Source organism: Oncorhynchus clarkii, chromosome 26, assembly GCF_045791955.1.
Source record: "Oncorhynchus clarkii lewisi isolate Uvic-CL-2024 chromosome 26, UVic_Ocla_1.0, whole genome shotgun sequence".
Classification (NCBI taxonomy): domain Eukaryota; kingdom Metazoa; phylum Chordata; class Actinopteri; order Salmoniformes; family Salmonidae; genus Oncorhynchus; species Oncorhynchus clarkii.
Window position 1 is genome coordinate 15,157,521 of NC_092172.1, and position 25,447 is coordinate 15,182,967.

General features: G+C 48.4%; 1 protein-coding gene across 1 annotated transcript in view; it reads left to right on the plus strand.

Annotated features, from left to right (window-relative positions):
- LOC139384749 (potassium/sodium hyperpolarization-activated cyclic nucleotide-gated channel 3-like) overlaps positions 1-25,447 on the plus strand; it is a 90,672-nt gene that overhangs the window by 34,459 nt on the left and 30,766 nt on the right. The window contains exons 3-5 of the mRNA XM_071129617.1: positions 2,096-2,257; positions 4,843-5,061; positions 25,085-25,231. Of these exons, the coding sequence (XP_070985718.1) occupies positions 2,096-2,257; positions 4,843-5,061; positions 25,085-25,231 (528 nt within the window). The remainder of the gene's footprint in view (positions 1-2,095; positions 2,258-4,842; positions 5,062-25,084; positions 25,232-25,447) is intronic.

A 25,447-nucleotide genomic window follows, 5' to 3' on the forward strand; every position in this document is an offset into this window, starting at 1 on the left:
AAGGGGGAGGCTTGCAAGCCAAAGAACACCATCCCAACCGTGAAGCACGGGGGTGGCAGCATCATGTTGTGGGGGTGCTTTGCTGCAGGAGGGACTGGTGCACTTCACAGAATAGATGGCATCATTAGGAGGAAAAATTGTGTGGACATATTGAAGCAACATCTCAAGACATCAGTCAGGAAGTTAAAGCTTGGTTGCAAATGGGTCTTCCAAATGGACAATGACCCCAAGCATCTTCCAAAGTTGTGGCAAAATGTCTTAAGGGCAACAAAGTGAAGGTATTGGAGTGGCCATCATAAAGCCCTGACCACAATCCCTTAGAACATTTGTGGGCAGAACTGAAAAAGTGTGTGTGAGCAAGGAGGCCTACAAACCTGACTCAGTTACACCAGCTCTGTCAGCTGAAATTCACCCAACTTATTGTGGGAAGCTTGTGGAAGGCTAAACGTTTTACCCAAGTTAAACAATTTAAAGGCAATGCTATCAAATACTAATTAAGTGTATGTAAACTTCTGATCCACTGGGAATGTGATGAAAGAAATAAAAGCTGAAATAAATAATTCTCTCTGCTATTATTCTGACATTTCACATTCTTAAAATAAAGCGTTGATCCTAACTGACCTAAAACAGGGAATTTTTACTTGGATTAAATGTCAGGAATTGTGAAAGACTGAGTTCAAATATTTGGCTAAGTTGTATGTTAACTTCCGACTTCAACTGTAAATACACCACGGACTAAACACTTTGAACAAGCGCCCAGAGCGTTAGCTGGATGTCTCTGCCATGCACTCACTCTGGAGCCTGGCGGCCTGACGCTTCCCTCTTACCCAGCAGAAACTTCTTGGGGACATTATTGTCTCTCCCCTTTCTGGCTGGCCCATCTGACGGAGGTGATCTGATGTGATGGCCCAGCGTCCACACTGTCCCAGAGAGGCCCGTCACACAGCCTGTCTCAGTACTAGTCCCTGGTCCCTGTCTGTTGTTTCCACACAGCCACTCCGATAGAAACAATGAAACGTCAGATCAACAAGCACTGGGCTTTAGGAGGCAACCGGAGACATCTAGCCTGGGTCAGGAGGAATGGTGGAGAGCGCCTGTCTGTGTGTGACTGTGGCTGGCTTCTCTTCTCCCCTCTTCCCAACGTTCGCCAGCAAAGACGAGAGAGATGGAATATCCCTCTCTCAGCCTTAAGCTTTTAAATGGCGCTGAGTGGCTTGTAATAAGGAGAACAGCAGTTAACAGTGCACACCGCGGCCCTCAATGGGATTAAGTGGCTTTAAATTGTTGAAGCCATTAAAATCCACACCAGCGTAGAGTAGGCGTCCTGTAGCTGCTTATGAGTCTATTTATCATTAAGATTAACAAAGCTCGCCCGGGCTGCCCACACTCAGTCTGCAGGGACGCATACACACACCTGCCCATCCCTCCATCCACTTTGTGTTAGTGTGCTTACCTAAGGGGTTGATTAGAGTGATTCAATAAAGCCTCCTCATAGGCTAAGCCATGCTCACATGACCATCCTGACCATCCTCTACAGACCACCCATGTCAACGTCTGTAAAAAGCACAAGTGTTACATCGAAGATGAAGTTCGTTATGTTGCTGTACGTTGAGGCTAGGGTCCTGCATGTGTGATGGAGAACACTGTGGCCTCGGACTAGAACGTATGCTCAGATTCAGACTCAACGTGGTCTGGCTCAGCCCACGTGTTGCATATAGGAAATCCACTGCTTGGCCTTCACCTTGACTATAAAAAGTATTGACCAAAGGGTTAGGGAACAGAGTAAACAGGCAACACCCCTGGAGAAAAGGGTCTTTGTAATCCAGGGCTTTGTCTGCCAGCCAGCCTACACATGTCTTTGTGCTCGAACACAATTCCCTTCCTCCTCCTGTTCTGCTCTCCATCCAGGGGCGCTGCTCTGTGGCTGACCATGTGCCTCTCAGCGTGTATGTGTGACGGTTTGCGCTAAACAGAAGACACATTTTTGTGTCTCACAAAATGGACAATAATGTATTGTATTGTATTCTGCTCTCTAGATCCTCCATATGACCTATGTCCTAACACAGTCCTTTCCTCTTCCTGTCCTGCTCTTCAGATCTTCCATATGACCTATGACCTGGCCAGTGCCATGGTGCGTATCGTCAACCTGATTGGTATGATGCTGCTGCTATGCCACTGGGACGGATGTCTGCAGTTCCTGGTTCCCATGCTGCAGGACTTCCCCCAGGACTGCTGGGTGTCCAAAAACAAAATGGTGGTAAGTAGTGCTTTGCTGTGCTCCAATACTAGGTGAGCATCCAAAATGACACCCTAATATCTAGGAAGTGTACTACAGGGCTCTGGTCAAAAGTACACTGTGTGGAATAGGGTACCACTTCAGACGGAGCCCAAGTCTGTCTAAATCAGATTAGTCCCTCCCTGTTATCTCATCTCTCTGTAGCTGTAATTACTGTGCTAAGCCTGTAGCATCATGGGAAATGGCTGCCTTGCATATCTGTCCGTTTTCCCAACTAAATCAAATGTTTCTTTTTCCTTTCTCCTTTATTCGCCCACATTTATTCAATTTGCTGCATTTTCTTCAGTTATTTGGAGCTCTCTCTCTCCACCAGCTCTGTATGGTTTGGTTTTCTGTATTCTGAAAGTGAGAGCTAGGCGGTGAGCTTGGCCTCGTATGAAATAATGACTTTCAGAGGACAGAAAGCTCTTATCCAATATTGGTCAAGTATTGACAATTTTCCAGCGAGCACTCATGCTGTTCTTTAATTTCATCACATTGTTAGCCGCGCTGCTGCTGCACGTCTCGGGGAGAGAGGAAGGGAGGGAGGGAGAGAGAGAGAGAGAGTGAGAGAGGGAGAGAGAGAGGGAGGGAGAGAGAGAGGGAGGGAGAGAGAGAGGGCTGGAGAGAGAGAGAAGGAGAGAGAGAGAAGGCTAGAGAGAGAAGGCTAGAGAGAGAAGGCTAGAGAGAGAAGGCTAGAGAGAGAGGGGGAGGGAGAGAGAGAGAGAGGGAGAGAGGGAGAGAGAGAGAGGGAGAGAGAGGGAGGGAGAGAGAGAGAGAGAGGGAGAGAGAGAGAGAGAGAGGGAGAGAGAGGGATGAGAGAGAGAGGGCTGGAGAGAGAGAGAGGGCTGGAGAGAGAGAGGGAGAGAGAGAGAGAGGGAGGGAGAGAGAGAGAGAGAGGGAGGGAGAGAGAGAGAGAGAGAGATGGAGAGAGAGGGAGGGAGGGAGAGAGAGAGAGAGGGAGAGAGATGGAGAGAGAGGGAGGGAGAGAGAGAGAGAGAGAGAGAGAGAGGGAGGGGGAGAGAGAGGGAGGGAGCGAAAGGAAGAGAGAGAGAGGGAGAGAGAGGGGGGGAGAGAGAGAGGGAGTGAGGGAGAGGGAGAGAGAGAGGGAGCGAAAGAGAGGGAGAGTCAGAGTCGCTGGAAAGAAAGCCCTATGTCTCGTAATGACCTCCCTCTCCTCTGTAATTAAGTTTTCTTTGTGGTTATATAACCGGACTCTGCGACACCTGAGGTGTGACCCTGAATTAACCGCGGCACACGGACGCACAGTATAACCTGCCATATTCCAAACGAACAGGGCCTTTTGAGAGAGAGAGAGAGAGAGAGATGATTTATGATGAGGATTTGTTGTAGAGCTCATGGAAGGCAGGCAAACAGCTCCCAGCCCTCAAAGAGGATTAATCTGGGATCTGTGAATAGAAAACAATCACATCAAATTCTAATTAGGTAATTAAAGACAGACAGGCCAGTAGTCAGCCAGTGGAAACAGTAGCCTAGCGAACACCTTTGGCATGGCAAGCTGTCTACTGTCAGGGAGGGATCGCTTTGACTTAAACTCCTGCTCTGCATTACACAACACCATGATGAAAAACTGTGGAGAACTGCCTGAGCTGGGTCTTTTCTGCCCGGAGAAGAAAAGTTTGGGCCTGATAAGAATTAGAGGGTAGTGGTGCTGTGGCTCTTGTCTTTCCTTACAGTAGCTGGCCCATTATCTTATTGGGTCATCCGTTTTATACCTTTTTAGGAGGCACTAATAACTTTCCTATCTCTCAGGTTTTACCCCTGTGGAAATGAGTTTGAAAGCAATTTGGACATGTCACCTCAGGAAAGAGCAGATATTGATTCTGCTTGGACCACCACGGGACCTAAAGGAAAAAAACGCCAATTTATCCACAAACGAGAAACGAGAAAAGAAAAATCACATTTTTCTAAATAGCTGACCTACTTTTTGCCTTGCAGGCCTCTTGTGTCTCGGGCTCCATCCATTCAGTCACCCTCATGGTTGTGTTTAGTTTCTGCTCCGAGCTGAAAAGGCCCAGCTAAAGCAGTTCTCCCCTGAATACTTACATATAGAAGAGTGTATGTTGATGTAGCCAAGTGTTGATGTTCCTATTGAGGCATGATGTGGCTACCCTCTTGCATGATGATGAGGATGATTATAATGATGAGGATGAGGACGATGATGATAATGACGTTGATGATGACTAGGAGGAGGATGGCGATAATGACATCGATAATGATGGTGATAATGACATTGATGATGATGACGATGACGACTAGGAGGATGATGGCGATAATATCATTGATAATGATGATGATAATGACATGGATGATGATGACTAGGAGGAGGATGGCGATAATGACATTGATCATGATAATGATGATGACGTTGATGATGATGACATTGACGATGATGATGATGATAATGATAAGAAGGACTCTGGTGGTCTTAGTGCTTTCTGACCTTTTCCCTCCAGGCATCTGGCAGAGTGAGAACAGTACCCCCATATCACCATATCCCTCTCTTCCCTCTGTCACCTTTTCTCTTCCTCTCTCCCCCCATCCAGAACGACACATGGGGCCAGCAGTACTCCTACGCCCTGTTCAAAGCCATGAGCCACATGCTGTGTATCGGGTACGGCATGTACCCACCTGTGGGCATGACGGACGTGTGGCTCACCATCCTCAGCATGATCGTGGGCGCCACCTGCTATGCCATGTTCGTGGGTCACGCCACCGCACTCATCCAGTCTCTGGACTCCTCCCGTCGGCAGTACCAGGAGAAGGTGAGTGACGTTGATCAGAATGGATGGGAATATCACTGGGTAACTGGATAAGCAGCAGGAGATCAACATGTAAGGAGAACAGTATATCTGTACCCAGAGGAGAGTTAGGAAATGAAACCAACCAGACTTCATTTGGACACCCAAAGCATTGAACAGATTAGACTTCTTAAGATGTGTATTAGCCAGTCAGTACAGTACAGTTAAGCTCAGTTTCAGACCTAAATGAGGGCAGATTGATGCAGGTCTCCACCTCCCTTCAACCCCTGTGAGCTGCAGTGCTCAGGGCTGCATGAGAGCCAGAGTCCCAGGCTCCCCTGTGTGGGGATGGGAAAGGCCCTGGTAGTTGGCCATGGAAGCCCTACCCAGCTCCTAGCTACAGCTCCCTGCCCACCTCAAACTAGCCCCAGCCTTTCCATGGGCCCAGTGTAGGTGATAATGAACCTTGCTGCCAGGCGGCCACATTGCCCACCATCTGTGGAGAGGGACAGGGGAGGAGACCCCCTGGAGAGAGTGGCTGGGGCTGTAGAGACCCCCACATACTGTACATCTCCCCTCAGAGAGAGAGGGAGTGCTGGTGAGAAATAGAGAGAGAGAGAGACTGAGAGAGATGGGTGAGGGAGTTGTTCAGGTCAGAATCAGCAGAGCCAACCAGTGTCTCTGGATACCCACTGTATGTGTGTGTGAGCGAGAGTCTGCTTCCTGTAATGTGAGCACTGAGACATTGTATATTTGTGTGGGTGTTTGAAGAATCAAGAGACTGTCCTTCACACCAGGAGGGATCAACGTGGGCAGGAGACTGGCATCCAATGTGGTCTCCAGATAGACACACAACCACCAAACTGCTGTGCTATGGATGTGGACTGGCTGCATGACTATTGCTGTGGATGCAGAATTCCTGTTGAACTAGAGGGGAGCAGACAGCCGTCGCAGCTCAGCGCTCAGTCTAGTCCTGCTTTAGAGGTGCTCCGCTTGCTGCCAATAATATTAGGCTTATTAACAGCTGTCCCGCCTGGGACTCCTCACCACAGACTAGCACGTGGAGCAGGGCCCATTCTCAGCCACCATGCCACCCTGCTGCCACCTTCCCATTGTGCCACAGCCTCCTGCCCCATCCCACGTCTTTCAGAATCCTCTCCCCATTCTCCCCACTCTCGGTCTGCCTGGAGGTACATTAGCACTATAAATTGCAATAAATATTTAAGAGTGTGTTTTCCCATTTATCTTTCTGTGTCCAATAATTAAGCACGGTCTGTCTGGATGCTGCCTTCCGTAGCTCCCTGTTTCTCCCTGTCGCTCCCTGTCTCTCCCTGTCTCTCCCTGTTTCTCCCTGTCTATCCCTGTCTCTCCCTGTTTTTCCCTGTCGCTCCCTGTTTCTCCCTGTTTCTCCCTGTCGCTCCCTGTTTCTCCCTGTCTCTCCCTGTTTCTCCCTGTCTCTCCCTGTTGCTCCCTGTTGCTCCCTGTCTCTCCCTGTCTCTCCCTGTTTCTCCCTGTTTCTCCCTGTCGCTCCCTGTCTCTCCCTGTTTATCCCTGTCTCTCCCTGTCTCTCCCTGTTTCTTCCTGTCGCTCCCTGTCGCTCCCTGTCTGTCCCTGTTTCTCCCTGTCGCTCCCTGTTTCTCCCTGTTTCTCCCTGTCGCTCCCTGTCTCTCCCTGTCTCTCCCTGTCTCTCCCTGTCTCTTCCTGTCTCTCCCTGTCTCTCTCTGTTTCTCCCTGTCGCTCCCTGTCTCTCCCTGTCGCTCCTTGTCGCTCCCTGTCACTCCCTGTCTCTCCCTGTCGCTCCCAGTCTGTCCCTGTTTCTCCCTGTCGCTCCCTGTTTCTCCCTGTCGCTCCTTGTCGCTCCCTGTCACTCCCTGTTTCTCCCTGTCGCTCCCTGTTTCTCCCTGTTTCTCCCTGTCGCTCCCTGTTTCTCCCTGTCGCTCCCTGTTTCTCCCTGTCGCTCCCTGTTTCTCCCTGTCTCTCCCTGTCACTCCCTGTCTCTCCCTGTCTCTTCCTGTCTCTCCCTGTCTCTCTCTGTTTCTCCCTGTCGCTCCCTGTTTCTCTCTGTTTCTCCCTGTTGCTCCCTGTCTCTCCCTGTTTCTCCCTGTCGCTCCCTGTTTCTCCCTATCGGTCCTTGTCGCTCCCGGTCACTCCCTGTCTCTCCCTGTCGCTCCCTGTCGCTCCCTGTCTGTCCCTGTTTCTCCCTGTCGCTCCCTGTTTCTCCCTGTCGCTCCCTGTCTCTCCCTGTCTCTCCCTGTCTCTCCCTGTTTCTCCCTGTCTCTCCCTGTCTCTCCTTGTTTCTTCCTGTCGCTCCCTGTTTCTCCCTGTTTCTCCTTGTCTCTCCCTGTCTCTCCCTGTTTCTCCCTGTCTCTCCCTGTCTCTCCCTGTCACTCCCTGTCTCTTCCTGTTTCTCCCTGTCGCTCCCTGTCGCTCCCTGTCTCTCCCTGTTTCTCCCTGTCTCTCCCTGTTTCTCCCTGTATCTCCCTGTCTCTCCCTGTCACTCCCTGTTTCTCCCTGTTTCTCCTTGTCTCTCCCTGTTTCTCCCTCTCTCTCCCTGTTTCTCCCTGTCGCTCCCTGTTTCTCCCTGTCGCTCCCTGTTTCTCCCTGTCGCTCCCTGTCACTCCCTGTCTCTCCCTGTCGCTCCCTGTTTCTCCCTGTCGCTCCCTGTTTCTCCCTGTTTCTCCCTGTCGCTCCCTGTCGCTCCCTGTCTCTCCCTGTTTCTCCCTGTCTCTCCCTGTTTCTCCCTGTCTCTCCCTGTCTCTCCCTGTCACTCCCTGTTTCTCCCTGTTTCTCCTTGTCTCTCCCTGTTTCTCCCTCTCTCTCCCTGTTTCTCCCTGTCGCTCCCTGTTTCTCCCTGTCGCTCCCTGTTTCTCCCTGTCGCTCCCTGTCGCTCCCTGTCTCTCCCTGTCTCTCCCTGTCGCTCCCTGTTTCTCCCTGTCGAGGCTGTAGCTAGACACCAGGCAGTTCCACCATTAGTGGCCACTGTACTGCTGTGCTGAAGGTCAAGCAGTGTTAGATGAAGTGGCCTGGCCAGGACATGTTGGCTGGTGTCTCTAGCTAGCATGCTAGAAAGACAGACAGACAGACAGACAGACAGACAGACAGACAGACAGACAACGTGATTGGCCTTTTAGGTCAGTGTGTGTTAGTGTTGTGTAATAAAAGGATCCAGGCCTGTAGAATCCACTCTGATTTCTAGTAGTAGGTTAGTGCCATAATCCAGACAAGAAGCTCCGTACAGCACAATCCCCTGCAGCTTTGGGAGGACAGGTGGCCATGTTCAGCCAGTGGTCCAGTTGTTGCCCATCTGATCTGTGTCATGGAAGGGCACAGCTGTTTCTTTTCTGTCTCCGGGGCCTCCAGCCTAGAGAGAAACCAGCTGACACTGCACCAGCAGCCAATGGACAAACTCGCCCAGTCATCACACTGGCCCTGTCCTACCAGAGGCTTGGATTGGAGAACGGGGTGTGGTTCTACGTGGTCACATTAGCAGTGAGGGAAGGGCAGGTAGCTCTGCAGGGTGAGGCTCTCGCTTTGGGATCAGCCTGCGGATTTGAAGTGAGCAGGACAGAAAGGTGCAGGATAGAAGGGCATCATTGCTACAGTACGCGTGTGGACTGTTAAAATGTTGGTCTGTGGGCCTATGTTCTGACAGAACTCTGCTTTATGTGTGGAACTGCTCTGTTCTGCTGTTGGCGTGGACCAACAGGCACGATCACCCCAAGGGGACAGTGTTCAGGCTTCCTTCCCATTTACACAGAGAGGAGAGGACACAGGAGACTGGAGTCCTCAGCTCAATGAGTGAAACCAGGACAGAGGAGAGGGAAGCAGAGCCAAACGACACAACACGCCACATTTGTCTGCTCAGTTAGCTGTCTCCCTTCCTCCCTCTGACTCTGACCAGATTCACAGGCTCCTACAGTCATTAGAGCATAGGGGGGGAGGGAGTGGCTACATGTAGCTACAGAGAGGGAACCTCTACAGACAGGGATGTATGGACATTGGGCAAGATGAGAGCTGCAGGAGTGGTATGGTGACAGTCTTTAGGTGACATACTGGTAACAGTTTAACTTGACCAAGAAACACAGTCTGGGTATATCCCCTCTGGGCAGAGAGAGGGAAGAGAGAGAGGGGGAAGAGAGAGGGGGGGAAGAGAGAGAGAGAGGGAAGAAAGAGAGAGAGGGAAGAGAGAGAGAGAGGGAAGAGAGAGAGAGAGGGAAGAGAGAGAGAGGGGGAAGAGAGAGAGAGAGGGAAGAAAGAGAGAGAGGGAAGAGAGAGAGAGAGGGTAGAGAAGAAAGAGAGAGAGAGGGAAGAAAAGAGAGAGAGGGAGAGAGAGAGAGAGGGAAGAGAGGGAGAGGGGGAGAGAGGGAGAGGGGAGAGAGAGGGGGAAAGAGAGAGAGGGGGGAAGAGAGAGAGGGAAGAGAGAGGGAGGGAAGAAAGAGAGAGAGAGGGAAGAAAGAGAGAGAGAGGGAAGAGAGAGAGAGAGGGAAGAGAGGGAGAGGGGAGAGAGAGAGGGGGAAAGAGAGGGGGGAGAGAGAGAGGGGAGGGAGGGAGAGAGGTAAATCTGTGAATAGTTCAGAAGTATGTTGCAGAAAGAAGATGGGAGGGATGTTTGCAATGCTCCACAAAGACGGCAATAAAATGATCATCAGAAAGCCTGGGTATAATCTGCTGTGAATAGAGAGTTCTATTACAATGTGCCTCCATGTGATAAACGGCAGGCTGTCAGAAGCTAGCAAGCAAGCTTAAAAGAGCCCTTAAAAGGAAGCAGGAACTCTGGTAACTGGTACAAAGTGGAGAGCCTGAGTTATCATACTCTCAAATGCTGTGGCTTGAACTGTGACACGGGAGCCAGATAGGAGATATTCTTTTGATTTATTTCAGGAGCAAGGTTTTTTCCATATTAGCCAACAACAATCTGACTCTTCTTTGCTCAGTTCAGACGGAATCGGCGGGAAACAAAGTCAACAGGGAAAATGCTTTCTGCTGATTTTATCATTCAAGTATTTATTTTTTTCTCTTTTTTTGGTAACATCCCAACATTTTGAGAATTGCCTGGAGGGGTGCGCGTCCCAGGTGGTGTCGTACTCTGTGCCTCTCCCTGTCCCTCTGTCCCCCCTCAATCCCACAAAGGGAATATGTGCATGAGATTGTTCCTCAGCTCACCCCTTCCCTCCCTCCAAACCCCCAGTATTACCGTGCTCCATGCATGTGTCTCTGCTAGCCTACAATTATCTTAAGGTGTGAGTTGGAAAGGGTAGACTCCAGATTTCCCCATGGATTCCAGCATCACAGCTACGGCATGTTGAGACCCATATCACACAAAGGGAATTCCATCTCTCCAGATTGAGGGCACAGGCAGCAGCACATCTTTATGGGACTGTGCATATGCCTGTTTCCCTCCCCAACTGCATGTCTGTAACCTCATGTAACAATGGAAGTGAGAGAAACCAGGGAGAAAAAATATTCTCATTTTCCTACCAATATATCAGAAAAACGAGACCTTTCTAAACCCTTGATATGTTTGGTGTTAGCATGTAGTTATTTACATTATCATGATGGGTATTTAGTCAATTCCAAAAGCTATTCCTATGGCATCAGGACAGTGAGAATCTTGAACCCCAAACCGTTTACTATTCCCAGACCATCACGATCATACCATTCTCAGTATACAGCATAATACGCACTCTCCCTCTCTCCCCAGTCACTTATTTTCTCTCAACTACAGTAAATGACAAAATGGTGGCCGGCAGTCAACATGGTAAGTCCCTGACAGTACATCTATCTGCATTGCGGTTTGGCAGGCAGGCCAGATCCCAGGCAGGCCAGATCCCAGGCAGGCCAGAGCCCAGTGTGTCTCTTCACTGGTTAATCCCTCACTAAACTGGGAAGAGGAGGGGGGGGGGGGGGTTTACTGATGTGAACCATGTCACATCACAATGGGGGGGGGGGGGGGGGGGGGGGGGGTCTACTGTAGTGTCCTGACGCTAATGGACACAACACCAGCATTCTGGGTTTCCACTGCTGCTCTGTGTCTGTGTTTGTTTGTTTGTATCCTATCGGTTCTTGGCGGTGTTGGGTAAGGATTGTGAGAGTAGCCTGGGAACCCCAGAAGGGGCTTGTTTTGTTGGGAGGCTAAGCAGCGTGTTGTGACATGCCAGCAGCCCCAAATGGCTGTAGAAGCAAATGATAGTGAGTGCATGGTGCACAGTGTCCAGCCCCTCCCCTGTACATCTCTAATGAACACTTGGCAATTAGGCAGGGTCTAATTGGTGAAGGACTAATGGAAGAAGGCCCTGAAGCTGATTAATCCTGGGTGCTACTGAGGCTTCAGAGACCCTCTGTTCTCTTCACCCCAGCTTCAATCCCCCCATCAGAACTATTCAATGAAATAGTAATCGTTCCTCCTCGGGTACTGTGCATTCACTGGAACTGTGCTTTGTACATTAACCCATTTCTTCCCAAATACACCCATTTCCTAGCCCTAAATGCTCTATTTATTACTCATAAACCCTAGTTCCTCTGCCAATACACCTCATCCCTGTTACTTGCCTTTCTCAGCCCTATTACCCACTTTCTAACACGTTTCAGGAGAAGACTCAGGTGCAGACAGTGTCGAAGTAACAAACGTTTATTACTAGAACAGGGGTCAGACAAAACGACAGGTCAAGGGGTAGGCAGAGGTCAGTAATCCAGATCAGAGTCCATAAAGTACAGAACTGCAGGCAGTCATGGGGTCAGGGCAGGCAGAGGTCAGTAATCCAGATCAGAGTCCATAAAGTACAGAACTGCAGGCAGTCATGGGGTCAGGGCAGGCAGAGGTCAGTAATCCAGATCAGAGTCCATAAAGTACAGAACTGCAGGCAGTCATGGGGTCAGGGCAGGCAGAGGTCAGTAATCCAGATCAGAGTCCATAAAGTACAGAACTGCAGGCAGTCATGGGGTCAGGGCAGGCAGAGGTCAGTAATCCAGAGTGGTGTGAGAAGGTACAGAACGGCAGGCAATCTGCCGGGTCTACATCTGTGACTGAGTCCCAATACTAATATAAACCAGATCTACACCGGAATATCTCAGCCCAAATACCCATACGAACCAGGTTTACACCTGTGACTGAGTCCCAATACTAATATAAACCAGATCTACACCGGAATATCTCAGCCCAAATACCCATACGAACCAGGTTTACACCTGTGACTGAGTCCCAATACTAATATAAACCAGATCTACACCGGAATATCTCAGCCCAAATACCCATACGAACCAGGTTTACACCTGTGGCTATGTCCCAATAATCTGATCAACCAGGTCTACCATTGTGCAAGAGACACTTAACAACTTTATTGACAGAAAATATGTGTGAAGTAATGGCACACCTGTTTATACACAGTAAGGTCCCACAGTTGATTGTCACGACTTCTGCCGAAGTTGGTCCCTCTCCTTGTTCGTGCGGTGTTCGGCGGTCGACGTCACCGACCTTCTACCCATCGCTGATCCATTTTTCATTTTCCATTGGTTTTGTCTTGTCTTCCTACACACCTGGTTCCAATCCCATCAATTACATGTCTTGTATTTAACCCTTTGTTTCCCCTCATGTCCTTGTCTGTGATTGTTTGTTGTATGTTTTGTGCTAGTCATGTTCTGGTGTGCGATGGGTTTTGTACCCTTTTATATTATTTTTGTATATATTGGTTTTCAGAGTTTTTTTAGCATTTATTAAACTGCTCCGTTTATACCAAGTTCACTCTCCTGCGCCTGACTTCCCTGCTACCAGCACGCACCCATTACATTGATAGTGAGTGTCAGAGCAAAAACCAAGTCATGAGGTCGAAGGAATTGTCTGTAGAGCGCTGAGACAGGATTGTGTTGAGGCACAGATCTGGGGAAGGGTACCAAAACATTTCTGCAGCATTGAAGGTCCCCAAGAACACAGTGGCCTCCATCATTCTTAAATGGAAGAAGTTTGGAACCACCAAGACTCTTCCTAGAGCTGGCAGACATTTAAACAAAAAAACATTTTGTTTTGTCACTATAGGGTATTATGTGTGGATTGATAAGCAAAAATATATAACTTAGTCAATTTTAGAATCAGGCTGTAACGTAACAAAAAGTGGAAAAAGTCAAGGGGTTTGAAAACTTTCCGAATGCACTGTATAAGGTGGAGCCACTGTATTTTCCCATTGGTCACAAATATGACCTCTAAGATGTTGTATAAATACCACAAGCATCATGGACTCAATGTATTAAATGTTTGTTTTGTTCTCTCACTATTGTGACTGATGGGATTAAATGGGTTAAGGAAGGGGGGGGGGGGGGGGGGGGGAGAGCAACTTGGGAATTGTAGTTTTGGTAATACAAAAAAGACTGTAAAATCACCAGGAATTAAGCTCAAATTAGTTTAATTTAGAAAACCCGTTCCCATGTATTCCCACGAATAAAAAAAGAGACGAAATCGTGTGTCAATGTAATCAAGGTAGGAAATGATTGTTCTTTTCAAATACAATCTCTTTTTGGGCTTTGTTGGGCTCAATTTGCAATGTTCAAATTATTCTAATGATGTTCCGGCTTACCGACCATCCGCTCTGAAAACAATCTGGCGGCTGGATCTAGTTTCCTACCCCTGGTGTAGGAGAAAGGAATTAGGTTAGAGAGCTCATACAATTGTATTTAACCTTTATTTTGACAGGGCGTCATGCTGAGACCAAGGTCTCTTTCTTAGGTGAGCCCTGAAAACACATCAAAAACATCAATACACATCAAAATACAATATACTTAAGCAAGAAAGCACGAGGGGGTGTGGTATATGGCCAATATACCACGGCTAAGGGCTGTTCTTATGCACAACGCAAAGCATTGTGCCTGGATACAGCCCTTAGTCGTGGTATATTGGCTACATACCACAAACCCAGAGGTGCCTTATTGCTATTATAAACTGGTTACCAATGTAATTAGAGCAGTACAAATAAATGTTTTGTCATACGGTCTGATATACCAAGGCTTTCAGACAATCAGCATTCTGGGCTTGAACCACCCAGTTTATAAAAATCAATAATAGACATCAAAAACATTAATATAGAGTACACTATACACATCAATAATACACATCAATAATACGCATCAACGCACTAAAAGCAAAACAAAATCATATAAAACAAACACAATCTTCAGTAAAAAGGTCCTGTCAGCCTTTTGAATTGCCCTAGAGGCACCAATTCATCCAGCTTTAGAGAGCCTTGGAGATCATTCCACAAGGCAGGTGCAGAGAAAATAAAATCAGATTTGACCTAACTCAGTGTAGATGGAAGGGATTTCCCTGAGGCCGGGTCTGATGTCTCATACGTCTATAAATGAACAATGAAGTAAGGTACAGTGGAAATGTATGCAGGGGGGTTTACTTTCTGACACAGAATGCAGTGATGTGTACTGAACCTATCATCTGTAATAAAAAGTAGTGCGCTATGATAAACTGCATCCAATGTCTTCAATACAGTGGCAGCTGCATTCATGTAGACAATATCCCCATAGTCTATAACCGGTATGCATGTCGACTGGATCATTTGTTTTCTGCTATTTAATGAAAGACAATCAAGCCACGGACATACAGTAGCCTGCACTCATAGAATAAAGGTTTCCAAATGGGTTTTTAAGCTGTCCCCATAGGAGAACCCTTTTTCCAGGCCTGAACCTGGTTGGTGGTTCTACCTGGAACCAAAAAAGGGTTCTTCAAAGGGATCTCCTATGGGGTCAGCCAAAGAATCCTTTTAGGTTCTAGATAGCACCTTTTTTTCTTGGAGTATAGCTGTGGACAAGTTGAGCGACTTTTTGTGTCTTGCCGTAAGAGCTATTGTCATTAGCCTGGACCTGGTTGGTGGTGTTAATCTGAAGGAGGTTAAAGTCCCCTCTCTTCCTCTCCTCAGAGAAACTTCTTAAGGCTCTTAATTTGGCCCCGAGGTACCCCTTCAAAATGCTAGCTGCTTGATCATATATTTTCACATCTTGTAAAAAATGCAATTTGGAAACAAATATAATATAATATATATATAATATTGAATACTGAATAGTGCATTGGGGAAATGTATTTATTTATTGTACTTTTATGATAACCAACTAGTTGTTACAGTCTTGTCCCATCGCTGCAACTCCCGTACGGTCTCGGGAGAGGCGAAGGTCCAGAGTCACGCGTCCTCCGAAACACGACCCGCCAAGCCGCACTGCTCACTTAACCCGGATGATGCTGGGTCAATTGTGTGCCGCCTTATGGGTCTCCCAGTCGCGGTCGGCTGCGACACAGCCCGGGATCGAACCCGGACCTGTAATGATGCCTCTAGCACGGCGATGCAGTACCTTAGACCGCTGCGCCACTCGGGATGCTGCATTGAGGAAATCTGAATATTCTTTAACACTTGTAATTCTTTGTCATAGCTATGTAAATGGTTAGAATATCCAAACGTCCCTGAGCCCCCCCCCCCCCCCCCCCCCCCAGTTATGAAAATAGCCAATTACAAGAGTGAAGCTACCATATCACAGGCATGCCGAGAATATGAGTTACACCACTGTAGAAGACACAGATAACATACCTCTGTAGAGTCCAGAAACACTCAAATGTCAAGGAGTCACCCCGCCAGCATCACTTATCCTCCTTCACAGGTTGTCTCACAGTCACTGGCTGCTGGATTAACTTCTGCTTCTGCTGCCATTGACTGCTCTGCTCTCACAGCCCTGAATTCAATTACATCTGGACTACCTCCACAAGACAATGGCACGAAAGTCCTGAATTGAAATGTCATGGCGCACGTAGAGCTCTCCTTTAACACAGAACATTCAGATCACATCAGAAGTGTAGCCAGTGTTATATGCTCCTTTATTTTCTGTTGCCTTGTAGAGAGCTCTGAATGGGGGTGTCAGGGTGCAGATGTTCAAGGCTTCAATGAACACTGTGTCTACCTTACTCATATGGAAGGCACGGATGGAGAGAGGGAGTCACAGAAGAGGGGGAGACAGAAATGTTTAGAAATTACAATTAAGTGGCTGACATCTCTTTTGGGAAATCAATTATGCATGTTTTATTTGGTAAAGATTTGCATCCAGGAGGAGAGAGTGAGTAGAGGTACAGGAGGCTACTGGGGAGAGATATCGACAGAGACATACTCTTTAAAAAAAAAAGGGTTCCAAGGCTGTCCCCATGGGAGAACCCTTTTTGGTTCTAGATAGCACCTAAGAGTGCAGAGAGAGAGTGATAGGAGGAAGAAAGTGAAACAGCGAGAGCACAGTATGACCATATGGAGAGAGAGAGAGAGAGAGCGAGAGAGAGAAGGTAGAGAGTGGGTAGAGAGAGATGAGAGAGTGAGGGAGGGATTGTGCAGTAAAACAGCATCAAGGGCTCTAAATCCCTTTCTCTCATGGGAACTGTGAGAAATCCAACTGAGTGTTGGATTGAATTGACTGACACATACGGACAGCAGAGGTTTACGGTTAGAAAGTGGATGCCCTGGAGAACTGATTAGCTTCTCAGTACTGACAATGATTGGATTTGTCTAAGTAGCAGAAGAAGAGGAGCAAGGTTTCTTTTGTTAGTGAACTGATGGCTATGAGGATATAACATAATTTCCTGTCACGCTGGGTGTTATCAGCCACATCACTTCCTCAAGAGAGATCCATCCCCTAGTGGCGAGTGCCCTAGTCCACTATGTCTCCTTCCCTGGGCTCCAGAGAGAGAGAGACGGTGGCTGTGGATATGCGGTCGCCACGCTCTTGGCAAAAAGGGTTACAAAGGGGTTCTTTGGCTGTCCCCATAGGAGAACCCTTCCCAAAACTGTTCTACCTGGAACCAAAAATGGTTCTTCAAAGGGTTCTCCAATGGCAACAGCTGAAGAACCCTTTTAGGTTCTAGATAACACCTTTTTCTCTAAGAATGTATGTGCTAGTGATTCACAACACAAACAGGGAATTATCTTCAAAGACAGTTTTTTTCACTTGGCTAATGCCCTTTCATGCGGAGGGGAATCAAATTGTGTTGCATTACAAAGCCAATGCCAAATGGATGAATTCCGCAGTGACAGTGTTTTATGGGAATACAGGAGGTTAGAAGACAACTGGAAAACCTAAATCCTTGTCGTCATTGTCTGTGATAATTCTGATGCTTCCCAGTTCCCACAGAGAAATGTCAACAGGGCATAGACAGACAGACTGTAACGGTTTTCTTCATCTGAAGTGGACCAAAATGCAGCGTGGTAGTTATTCATGTTCTTTAATTTATAGAGACACTATACATGAAATAACTAACAAAACAATAAATGTGAGAAAACCTAAAACAGCCCTGTCTGGTGCAAAACACAGAGACAGGAACAATCACCCACCAAACACTCAAAGAATATGGCTGCCTAAATATGGTTCCCAATCAGAGACAACGATAAACACCTGCCTCTGATTGAGAACCACTCCCGACAGCCATAGACTTACCTAGAAAACCCCACTAAGCCACAATCCCAATACGTATGAAAAAACCCCAAGACAAAACACACCACATACAAAACCCATGTCACACCCTGGCCTGACCAAATTAATAAAGACAACACAAAATACTAAGACCAGGGCGTGACACAGACAGGTTTCAGAGAAAGACAGACAGGTTACACAGACAGACAGGTTACAGAGAAAGACAGACAGACAGATTACAAAGAAAGACAGACAGACAGACAGACAGACAGACAGACAGACAGACAGACAGACAGACAGAGAAAGACAGACAGACAGACAGACAGACAGACAGAAAGGTTACAAAGAAAGACAGACAGACAGTTTACAGAGAAAGACAGACAGAAAGGTTACAAAGAAAGACAGACAGGCAGTTTACAGAGGAAGACAGACAGAAAGGTTACAGAGAAAGACAGACAGGCAGGTTACAGAGAAAGACAGACAGGCAGGTTACAGAGAAAGACAGACAGTTTACAGAGAAAGACAGACAGGTTGTAATCTTCAGGACTACCACAGGAGTACTTTCTCATTGTGTTGGACAGGATTGGACAGGATGACTTTCTCATTGTGTTGGACAGGATTGGACAGGATGACTTTCTCATTGTGTTGGACAGGATTGGACAGGAGGACTTTCTCATTGTGTTGGACAGGATTGGACAGGAGGACTTTCTCATTGTGTTGGACAGGATTGGACAGGAGGACTAGTTCTCTGAAGAAGAGGAAGATTGAGACATTCTGGTTCATCATCAGATCAGGAAATGTTCAAATTTATACCAAGAGATTTCATTTGAATAGACTTCCTGATAAGAGATAGATTCCATGCTTAGCTCATGGCAGGGCTTAGAATTAATCTCTCAGATGCCCTGGGAATGAATATCTTCATGTTTCTTCTGCCTCTCTTTCTTCTTTTGAAGTTCTATCATTTAGTTTTCCAGTTTAGCGTTTTTTTCATTGATTTTTCAAGGCACATTTTATTTATGAATGATGCATTATAAGAGTATAACCAGGATTAAAGGAATATGATCCCCCAGTTCTGACCATGTTGTTTTAAGGTCCTTTATCTGGTGCATTTAGTGTCTATATCTGAGTGTGGTTTGCTCTCAAACTCCACCTTTCACTTTCAGCTACATCATCCTAATTCAGACGCTCGACCCTTGAACTCCTGTGTCTGTTGTAGCGTCGTGTGTGTGGGTGTGCACATCTGTGTGTGTACATGAGTATTTGTTTAGGTGTACATATTATGTGCATGCATGTGTGTGTGTATGTGTGTGTGCATCCGTATATGTGCCTGTGTGTGTGTGTGTGTGTGTGTGTGTGTGTGTGTGTGTGTGTGTGTGTGTGTGTGTGTGTGTGTGTGTGTGTGTGCCTTTGAACGTGATCACGGGATGCAACACGTTAAAAAGCCACCGCGGCTCCTGCTCCTCCGCCTGCCACCATTTTGGAGGTGAGCGGTCACGGTCGACCGCTCGGCATCGTCCGCATGCACAGGCTCACACTCGGGCTCCAGACTGTCCTTCATTCTGTAGAGGAGAGGAGGGCGAGGAGATGGAGGAGGAGAAATGTGATTCGGAAGGCAGGCTCGGGAGCCTCTGGCTAGATCCAGACGGACAGAGACTTGTCTACATCTGAGGATGAGGTGAAAGACAGAAGTGAAAACTGAGAATTATAGACCTTCCTTATAAAGACATCAGTCAGAAAGGAGAGTGTTGAAAAGGAGAGCAGAGAGGGGATTGAAGTGAGAACTCAGAATTATAGACCTTCCTTATAAAGACATCAGTCAGAAAGGAGAGTGTTGAAAAGGAGAGCAGAGAGGGGATTGAAAAGGCAGATATAGAGAGAGAGACGCAGAGAGAGAGACACAGACAGACAGACAGACAGACAGACAGACAGACAGACAGACAGACAGACGTGCAGTTGTTGCTCTTCCATGATGCGAGAGCGAGCATTACTTCATTAGCTGGCTCCCTCCCATTTTCTGCCTTGACGTGTGTATGTGTTTTTGTGTGTGTGTGCGTCAGCAGTGACAGCAGTGAGCCTGTTGTGCACTGTGCGCTCACGTTGAGTGACCTGCTCCCTCCGACTGGCCAGGCCCTGGTTGCCTCCTTAATGGCACCCTATTCCCTATTTAGTGCACTACCTTTGACCAGGACCAGGGCACTATAGGGAATAGGGTGCCATTTTGTAAGCAGCACTAATGTTTCTCTTCAGGCACTGCTGCGGGCACCTCATCACAGGGGTCTGATTCTCAGGGAGCCAGTCACTACCCACTGTCATTAGTGATGTCTCCCTGGAGGTAACAGGTTTCTCTCTTTCCTGGAGAGGGGGAGGGAGGGTGAGAGATGGGATGGAGGGAGATATATAGAGGGAGTGTGTGGTTGAGGTCAGTGGCTGGAGGTAACAGGTTTCTCTATTTCCTGGAGAGGGGGAGGGAGGGTGAGAGGTGGGATGGAGGGAGTTAGAGGGAGTGTGTGGTTGAGGTCAGTGGCTGGAGGTAACAGGTTTCTCTCCGGGAGACAGTTGGAAGGAGAGAGGGTGTGTGGTTATCATGAGGTCTGTGGCCACCGAGTGCCGTATGTTAGTGTGTATTATTTCTGCACAGCCTCTCCTCTCTGATTTGTAATTCATTCCGACACGGGGCTGACGCAGGGCTATCTATGTTTTAGGAGAACACCTCAGAGGATGAAATGGCTGTCCACTCTGACTGTACATTCAGCTTGGGGAAAGAGACACGTAAGGTTACCCCCCCCCATCTGTTGTAACAGTATTATGCCTGTATGAAGCGTATCAGGGTTGATCAAAGTATAACCTAGGCTTAACAGTAGAATATAGTGACTTTCCATTCAGACAGGGCTTAGTGTAGTGAAGGTCTATGATGCTCCTCTACCTGCTGCTGTTTCTTATTTCTGTGTGCTTTGATCTCTCTCCTGGTGCAAGTGAATCGGCCCAGAGAGATCTCATCCTCCTCACACACACGTCCTCACTGTAAAACCAGCCCCCTCTCCTCGTCTTTTTGGGGGGTTGAATCATGCGATAGTAGATTTTAGCTCAGGTGCCACAGGGATTTTGTTGTTACCAATTGTAACACCTTACATAGATACATAGGCACACACAGGGAGGGAAAAACACATGAATGTGTGTACAACACACACACACACCATCAGCCAGCATCTTGTATTGACGTTTTTGTAATTCATGTCATTGCTCTGTTGTTCCATTGTTTGAACTGCTCTCTCTCTCTCTCTCTCCGGTTCTCTCTTCCTCTGTTAGCAGACAGTGGTTTTGGAGGCGTGCTCTGAATGCTGTCTCTCTCTCTCCGGTTCTCTCTTCCTCTGTTTGCAGACAGTGGTTTTGGAGGCGTGCTCTGAATGCTGTCTCTCTCTCCGGTTCTCTCTTCCTCTGTTTGCAGACAGTGGTTTTGGAGGCGTGCTCTGAATGCTGTCTCTCTCTCTCCGGTTCTCTCTTCCTCTGTTAGCAGACAGTGGTTTTGGAGGCGTGCTCTGAATGCTGTCTCTCTCTCTCCGGTTCTCTCTTCCTCTGTTTGCAGATAGTGGTTTTGGAGGCGTGCTCTGAATGCTGTCTCTCTCTCTCCGGTTCTCTCTTCCTCTGTTTGCAGACAGTGGTTCTGGAGGTGTGCTCTGAATGCTGTCTCTCTCCGGTTCTCTCTTCCTCTGTTAGCAGACAGTGGTTTTGGAGGCGTGCTCTGAATGCTGTCTCTCTCTCTCCGGTTCTCTCTTCCTCTGTTTGCAGACAGTGTTCTGGAGGCGTGCTCTGAATGCTGTCTCTCTCTCTCCGGTTCTCTCTTCCTCTGTTTGCAGACAGTGGTTTTGGAGGCGTGCTCTGAATGCTGTCTCTCTCTCTCCGGTTCTCTCTTCCTCTGTTTGCAGACAGTGGTTTTGGAGGCGTGCTCTGAATGCTGTCTCTCTCTCCGGTTCTCTCTTCCTCTGTTTGCAGACAGTGGTTCTGGAGGCGTGCTCTGAATGCTGTCTCTCTCTCTCCGGTTCTCTCTTCCTCTGTTTGCAGACAGTGGTTCTGGAGGCGTGCTCTGAATGCTGTCTCTCTCTCCGGTTCTCTCTTCCTCTGTTTGCAGACAGTGGTTCCGGAGGCGTGCTCTGAATGCTGTCTCTCTCTCTCCGGTTCTCTCTTCCTCTGTTTGCAGACAGTGGTTTTGGAGGCGTGCTCTGAATGCTGTCTCTCTCTCCGGTTCTCTCTTCCTCTGTTTGCAGACAGTGGTTTTGGAGGCGTGCTCTGAATGCTGTCTCTCTCTCCGGTTCTCTCTTCCTCTGTTTGCAGACAGTGGTTCCGGAGGCGTGCTCTGAATGCTGTCTCTCTCTCCGGTTCTCTCTTCCTCTGTTTGCAGACAGTGGTTTTGGAGGCGTGCTCTGAATGCTGTCTCTCTCTCCGGTTCTCTCTTCCTCTGTTTGCAGACAGTGGTTTTGGAGGCGTGCTCTGAATGCTGTCTCTCTCTCCGGTTCTCTCTTCCTCTGTTTGCAGACAGTGGTTCTGGAGGCGTGCCCTGAATGCTGTCTCTCTCTCCGGTTCTCTCTTCCTCTGTTTGCAGACAGTGGTTTTGGAGGCGTGCCCTGAATGCTGTCTCTCTCTCCGGTTCTCTCTTCCTCTGTTTGCAGACAGTGGTTCTGGAGGTGTGCTCTGAATGCTGTCTCTCTCTCTCCGGTTCTCTCTTCCTCTGTTTGCAGACAGTGGTTTTGGAGGCGTGCTCTGAATGCTGTCTCTCTCTCTCCGGTTCTCTCTTCCTCTGTTTGCAGACAGTGGTTCTGGAGGTGTGCTCTGAATGCTGTCTCTCTCCGGTTCTCTCTTCCTCTGTTAGCAGACAGTGGTTTTGGAGGCGTGCTCTGAATGCTGTCTCTCTCTCTCCGGTTCTCTCTTCCTCTGTTTGCAGACAGTGGTTTTGGAGGCGTGCTCTGAATGCTGTCTCTCTCTCCGGTTCTCTCTTCCTCTGTTTGCAGACAGTGGTTCTGGAGGCGTGCTCTGAATGCTGTCTCTCTCTCCGGTTCTCTCTTCCTCTGTTTGCAGACAGTGGTTTTGGAGGCGTGCCCTGAATGCTGTCTCTCTCTCCGGTTCTCTCTTCCTCTGTTTGCAGACAGTGGTTCTGGAGGTGTGCTCTGAATGCTGTCTCTCTCTCTCCGGTTCTCTCTTCCTCTGTTTGCAGACAGTGGTTTTGGAGGCGTGCTCTGAATGCTGTCTCTCTCTCTCCGGTTCTCTCTTCCTCTGTTTGCAGACAGTGGTTCTGGAGGTGTGCTCTGAATGCTGTCTCTCTCCGGTTCTCTCTTCCTCTGTTAGCAGACAGTGGTTTTGGAGGCGTGCTCTGAATGCTGTCTCTCTCTCTCCGGTTCTCTCTTCCTCTGTTTGCAGACAGTGGTTTTGGAGGCGTGCTCTGAATGCTGTCTCTCTCTCCGGTTCTCTCTTCCTCTGTTTGCAGACAGTGGTTCTGGAGGCGTGCTCTGAATGCTGTCTCTCTCTCCGGTTCTCTCTTCCTCTGTTTGCAGACAGTGGTTTTGGAGGCGTGCTCTGAATGCTGTCTCTCTCTCCGGTTCTCTCTTCCTCTGTTTGCAGACAGTGGTTCTGGAGGCGTGCTCTGAATGCTGTCTCTCTCTCCGGTTCTCTCTTCCTCTGTTTGCAGACAGGGGTTTTGGAGGCGTGCTCTGAATGCTGTCTCTCTCTCCGGTTCTCTCTTCCTCTGTTTGCAGACAGTGGTTCCGGAGGCGTGCTCTGAATGCTGTCTCTCTCTCCGGTTCTCTCTTCCTCTGTTTGCAGACAGTGGTTTTGGAGGCGTGCTCTGAATGCTGTCTCTCTCTCCGGTTCTCTCTTCCTCTGTTTGCAGACAGTGGTTTTGGAGGCGTGCTCTGAATGCTGTCTCTCTCTCCGGTTCTCTCTTCCTCTGTTTGCAGACAGTGGTTCTGGAGGCGTGCCCTGAATGCTGTCTCTCTCTCCGGTTCTCTCTTCCTCTGTTTGCAGACAGTGGTTTTGGAGGCGTGCCCTGAATGCTGTCTCTCTCTCCGGTTCTCTCTTCCTCTGTTTGCAGACAGTGGTTTTGGAGGCGTGCTCTGAATGCTGTCTCTCTCTCCGGTTCTCTCTTCCTCTGTTTGCAGACAGTGGTTCTGGAGGCGTGCTCTGAATGCTGTCTCTCTCTCCGGTTCTCTCTTCCTCTGTTTGCAGACAGTGGTTTTGGAGGCGTGCTCTGAATGCTGTCTCTCTCTCCGGTTCTCTCTTCCTCTGTTTACAGACAGTGGTTTTGGAGGCGTGCTCTGAATGCTCTCTCTCTCCGGTTCTCTCTTCCTCTGTTTGCAGACAGTAGTTCTGGAGGCGTGCTCTGAATGCTGTCTCTCTCTCCGGTTCTCTCTTCCTCTGTTTGCAGACAGTAGTTCTGGAGGCGTGCTCTGAATGCTGTCTCTCTCCGGTTCTCTCTTCCTCTGTTTGCAGACAGTGGTTTTGGAGGCGTGCTCTGAATGCTGTCTCTCTCTCCGGTTCTCTCTTCCTCTGTTTGCAGACAGTGGTTCTGGAGGCGTGCTCTGAATGCTGTCTCTCTCCGGTTCTCTCTTCCTCTGTTTGCAGACAGTAGTTTTGGAGGCGTGCTCTGAATACCGTCTCATCCCAGCTCCCTCAGTGGATTCTTTCATTCATACTGTTCATAATCTCATATTAAGAAACTTTCTTTCTCTCTCTTTCTTTTCCTTCCACCCGCCATCTTTTCTTCCCCCCTCTGCTCTGTTCATTCACCTCAGAAGTCGATGCACTGAGAAAGGAAGCCCGAACAAAGCCGGTGTCTGTGACTAAATGGAGCTCTCCCAATGTCTTTCTGTGTGTGGTCTGAATGACACTCACCTTATCTGTGTCCCCGTAGTAACTCTGCTAATTACCCAACTGTGATTACTCCCACTACCCCGCCCGCGCCACATCCTGTGCCACACATAGACCTGCGTCACCATAGACCTGCGTAACACCGATTAACAAGGTCTCAACTGTCTCTGCTGAGTTGGCTCATGACCCTGTGGTGTTTGGTGGTCCACATGTGATTGTTCTGTTTGTGTGCATACGTGCGTGCGTAGGAGGTTCCTGTGTGATTTCCTCCTTCAATCTTCTCCCTTTTCTCATCAATGGATTCTGCTTGCAATCAGATACAGTACAGTACTTAGGGAAATGTGTTCCCAATCAGTGCCTCCCCCCATCGTCTCTCTCTCTCTCTCTCTCTCTCTCTCTCTCTCTCTCTCTCTCTCTCTGTCTCTGTCTCTGTCTCTGTCTCTCTCTCTCTCTCTCTCTCTCTCCCCCCCTCTCTCTCTCTCTCTCTATCCACTTATTCCTCCTCTGTGCTGCCAGCCAGTGCATATTCAGAAAGGAAATATACCGTATTATAAACATCTGCTATTTTCGGCTTTTCTTTTGTGTGGGGAAAAATGTACAAGCAGTCTTGTGTGCTGTGTGTATATCTGATGTGTTGTATGGAGGGCTTGACCTCTAAGCTTTTAGTAACCTGTAGGGTATGACTCAGTCACAGTGCTGTGGGGGCGGTGACCTTGGACTGACCTTATTGTGTTTCATCTCTCTCTCTCTCCCTGGCCGGCAGTACAAACAGGTGGAGCAGTACATGTCCTTCCACAAGCTGCCGGCTGATATGAGGCAGAGGATCCATGACTACTACGAGCATCGCTACCAAGGCAAGATGTTTGACGAGGAGAGCATCCTGGGAGAACTCAACGAGCCACTCAGAGAGGTGGGAGAGGGCTGGGGGCTGTGTGTGGGTGTTAAAATAGAATACGTATTAATCGCAAAGGGAAATTGTTGTGTGGGTCGTGATTTTGAAGTGCCATAACTGATGATAATCACTCTTTCAACGTTGGGATGAATTATTCTCTGAGCACTTTCTGTCTCTCTGAGGGGCTGTTAACTAAAGCATCCATCTTCCTCTGTGTGTGCGTGTGCGTGTGTG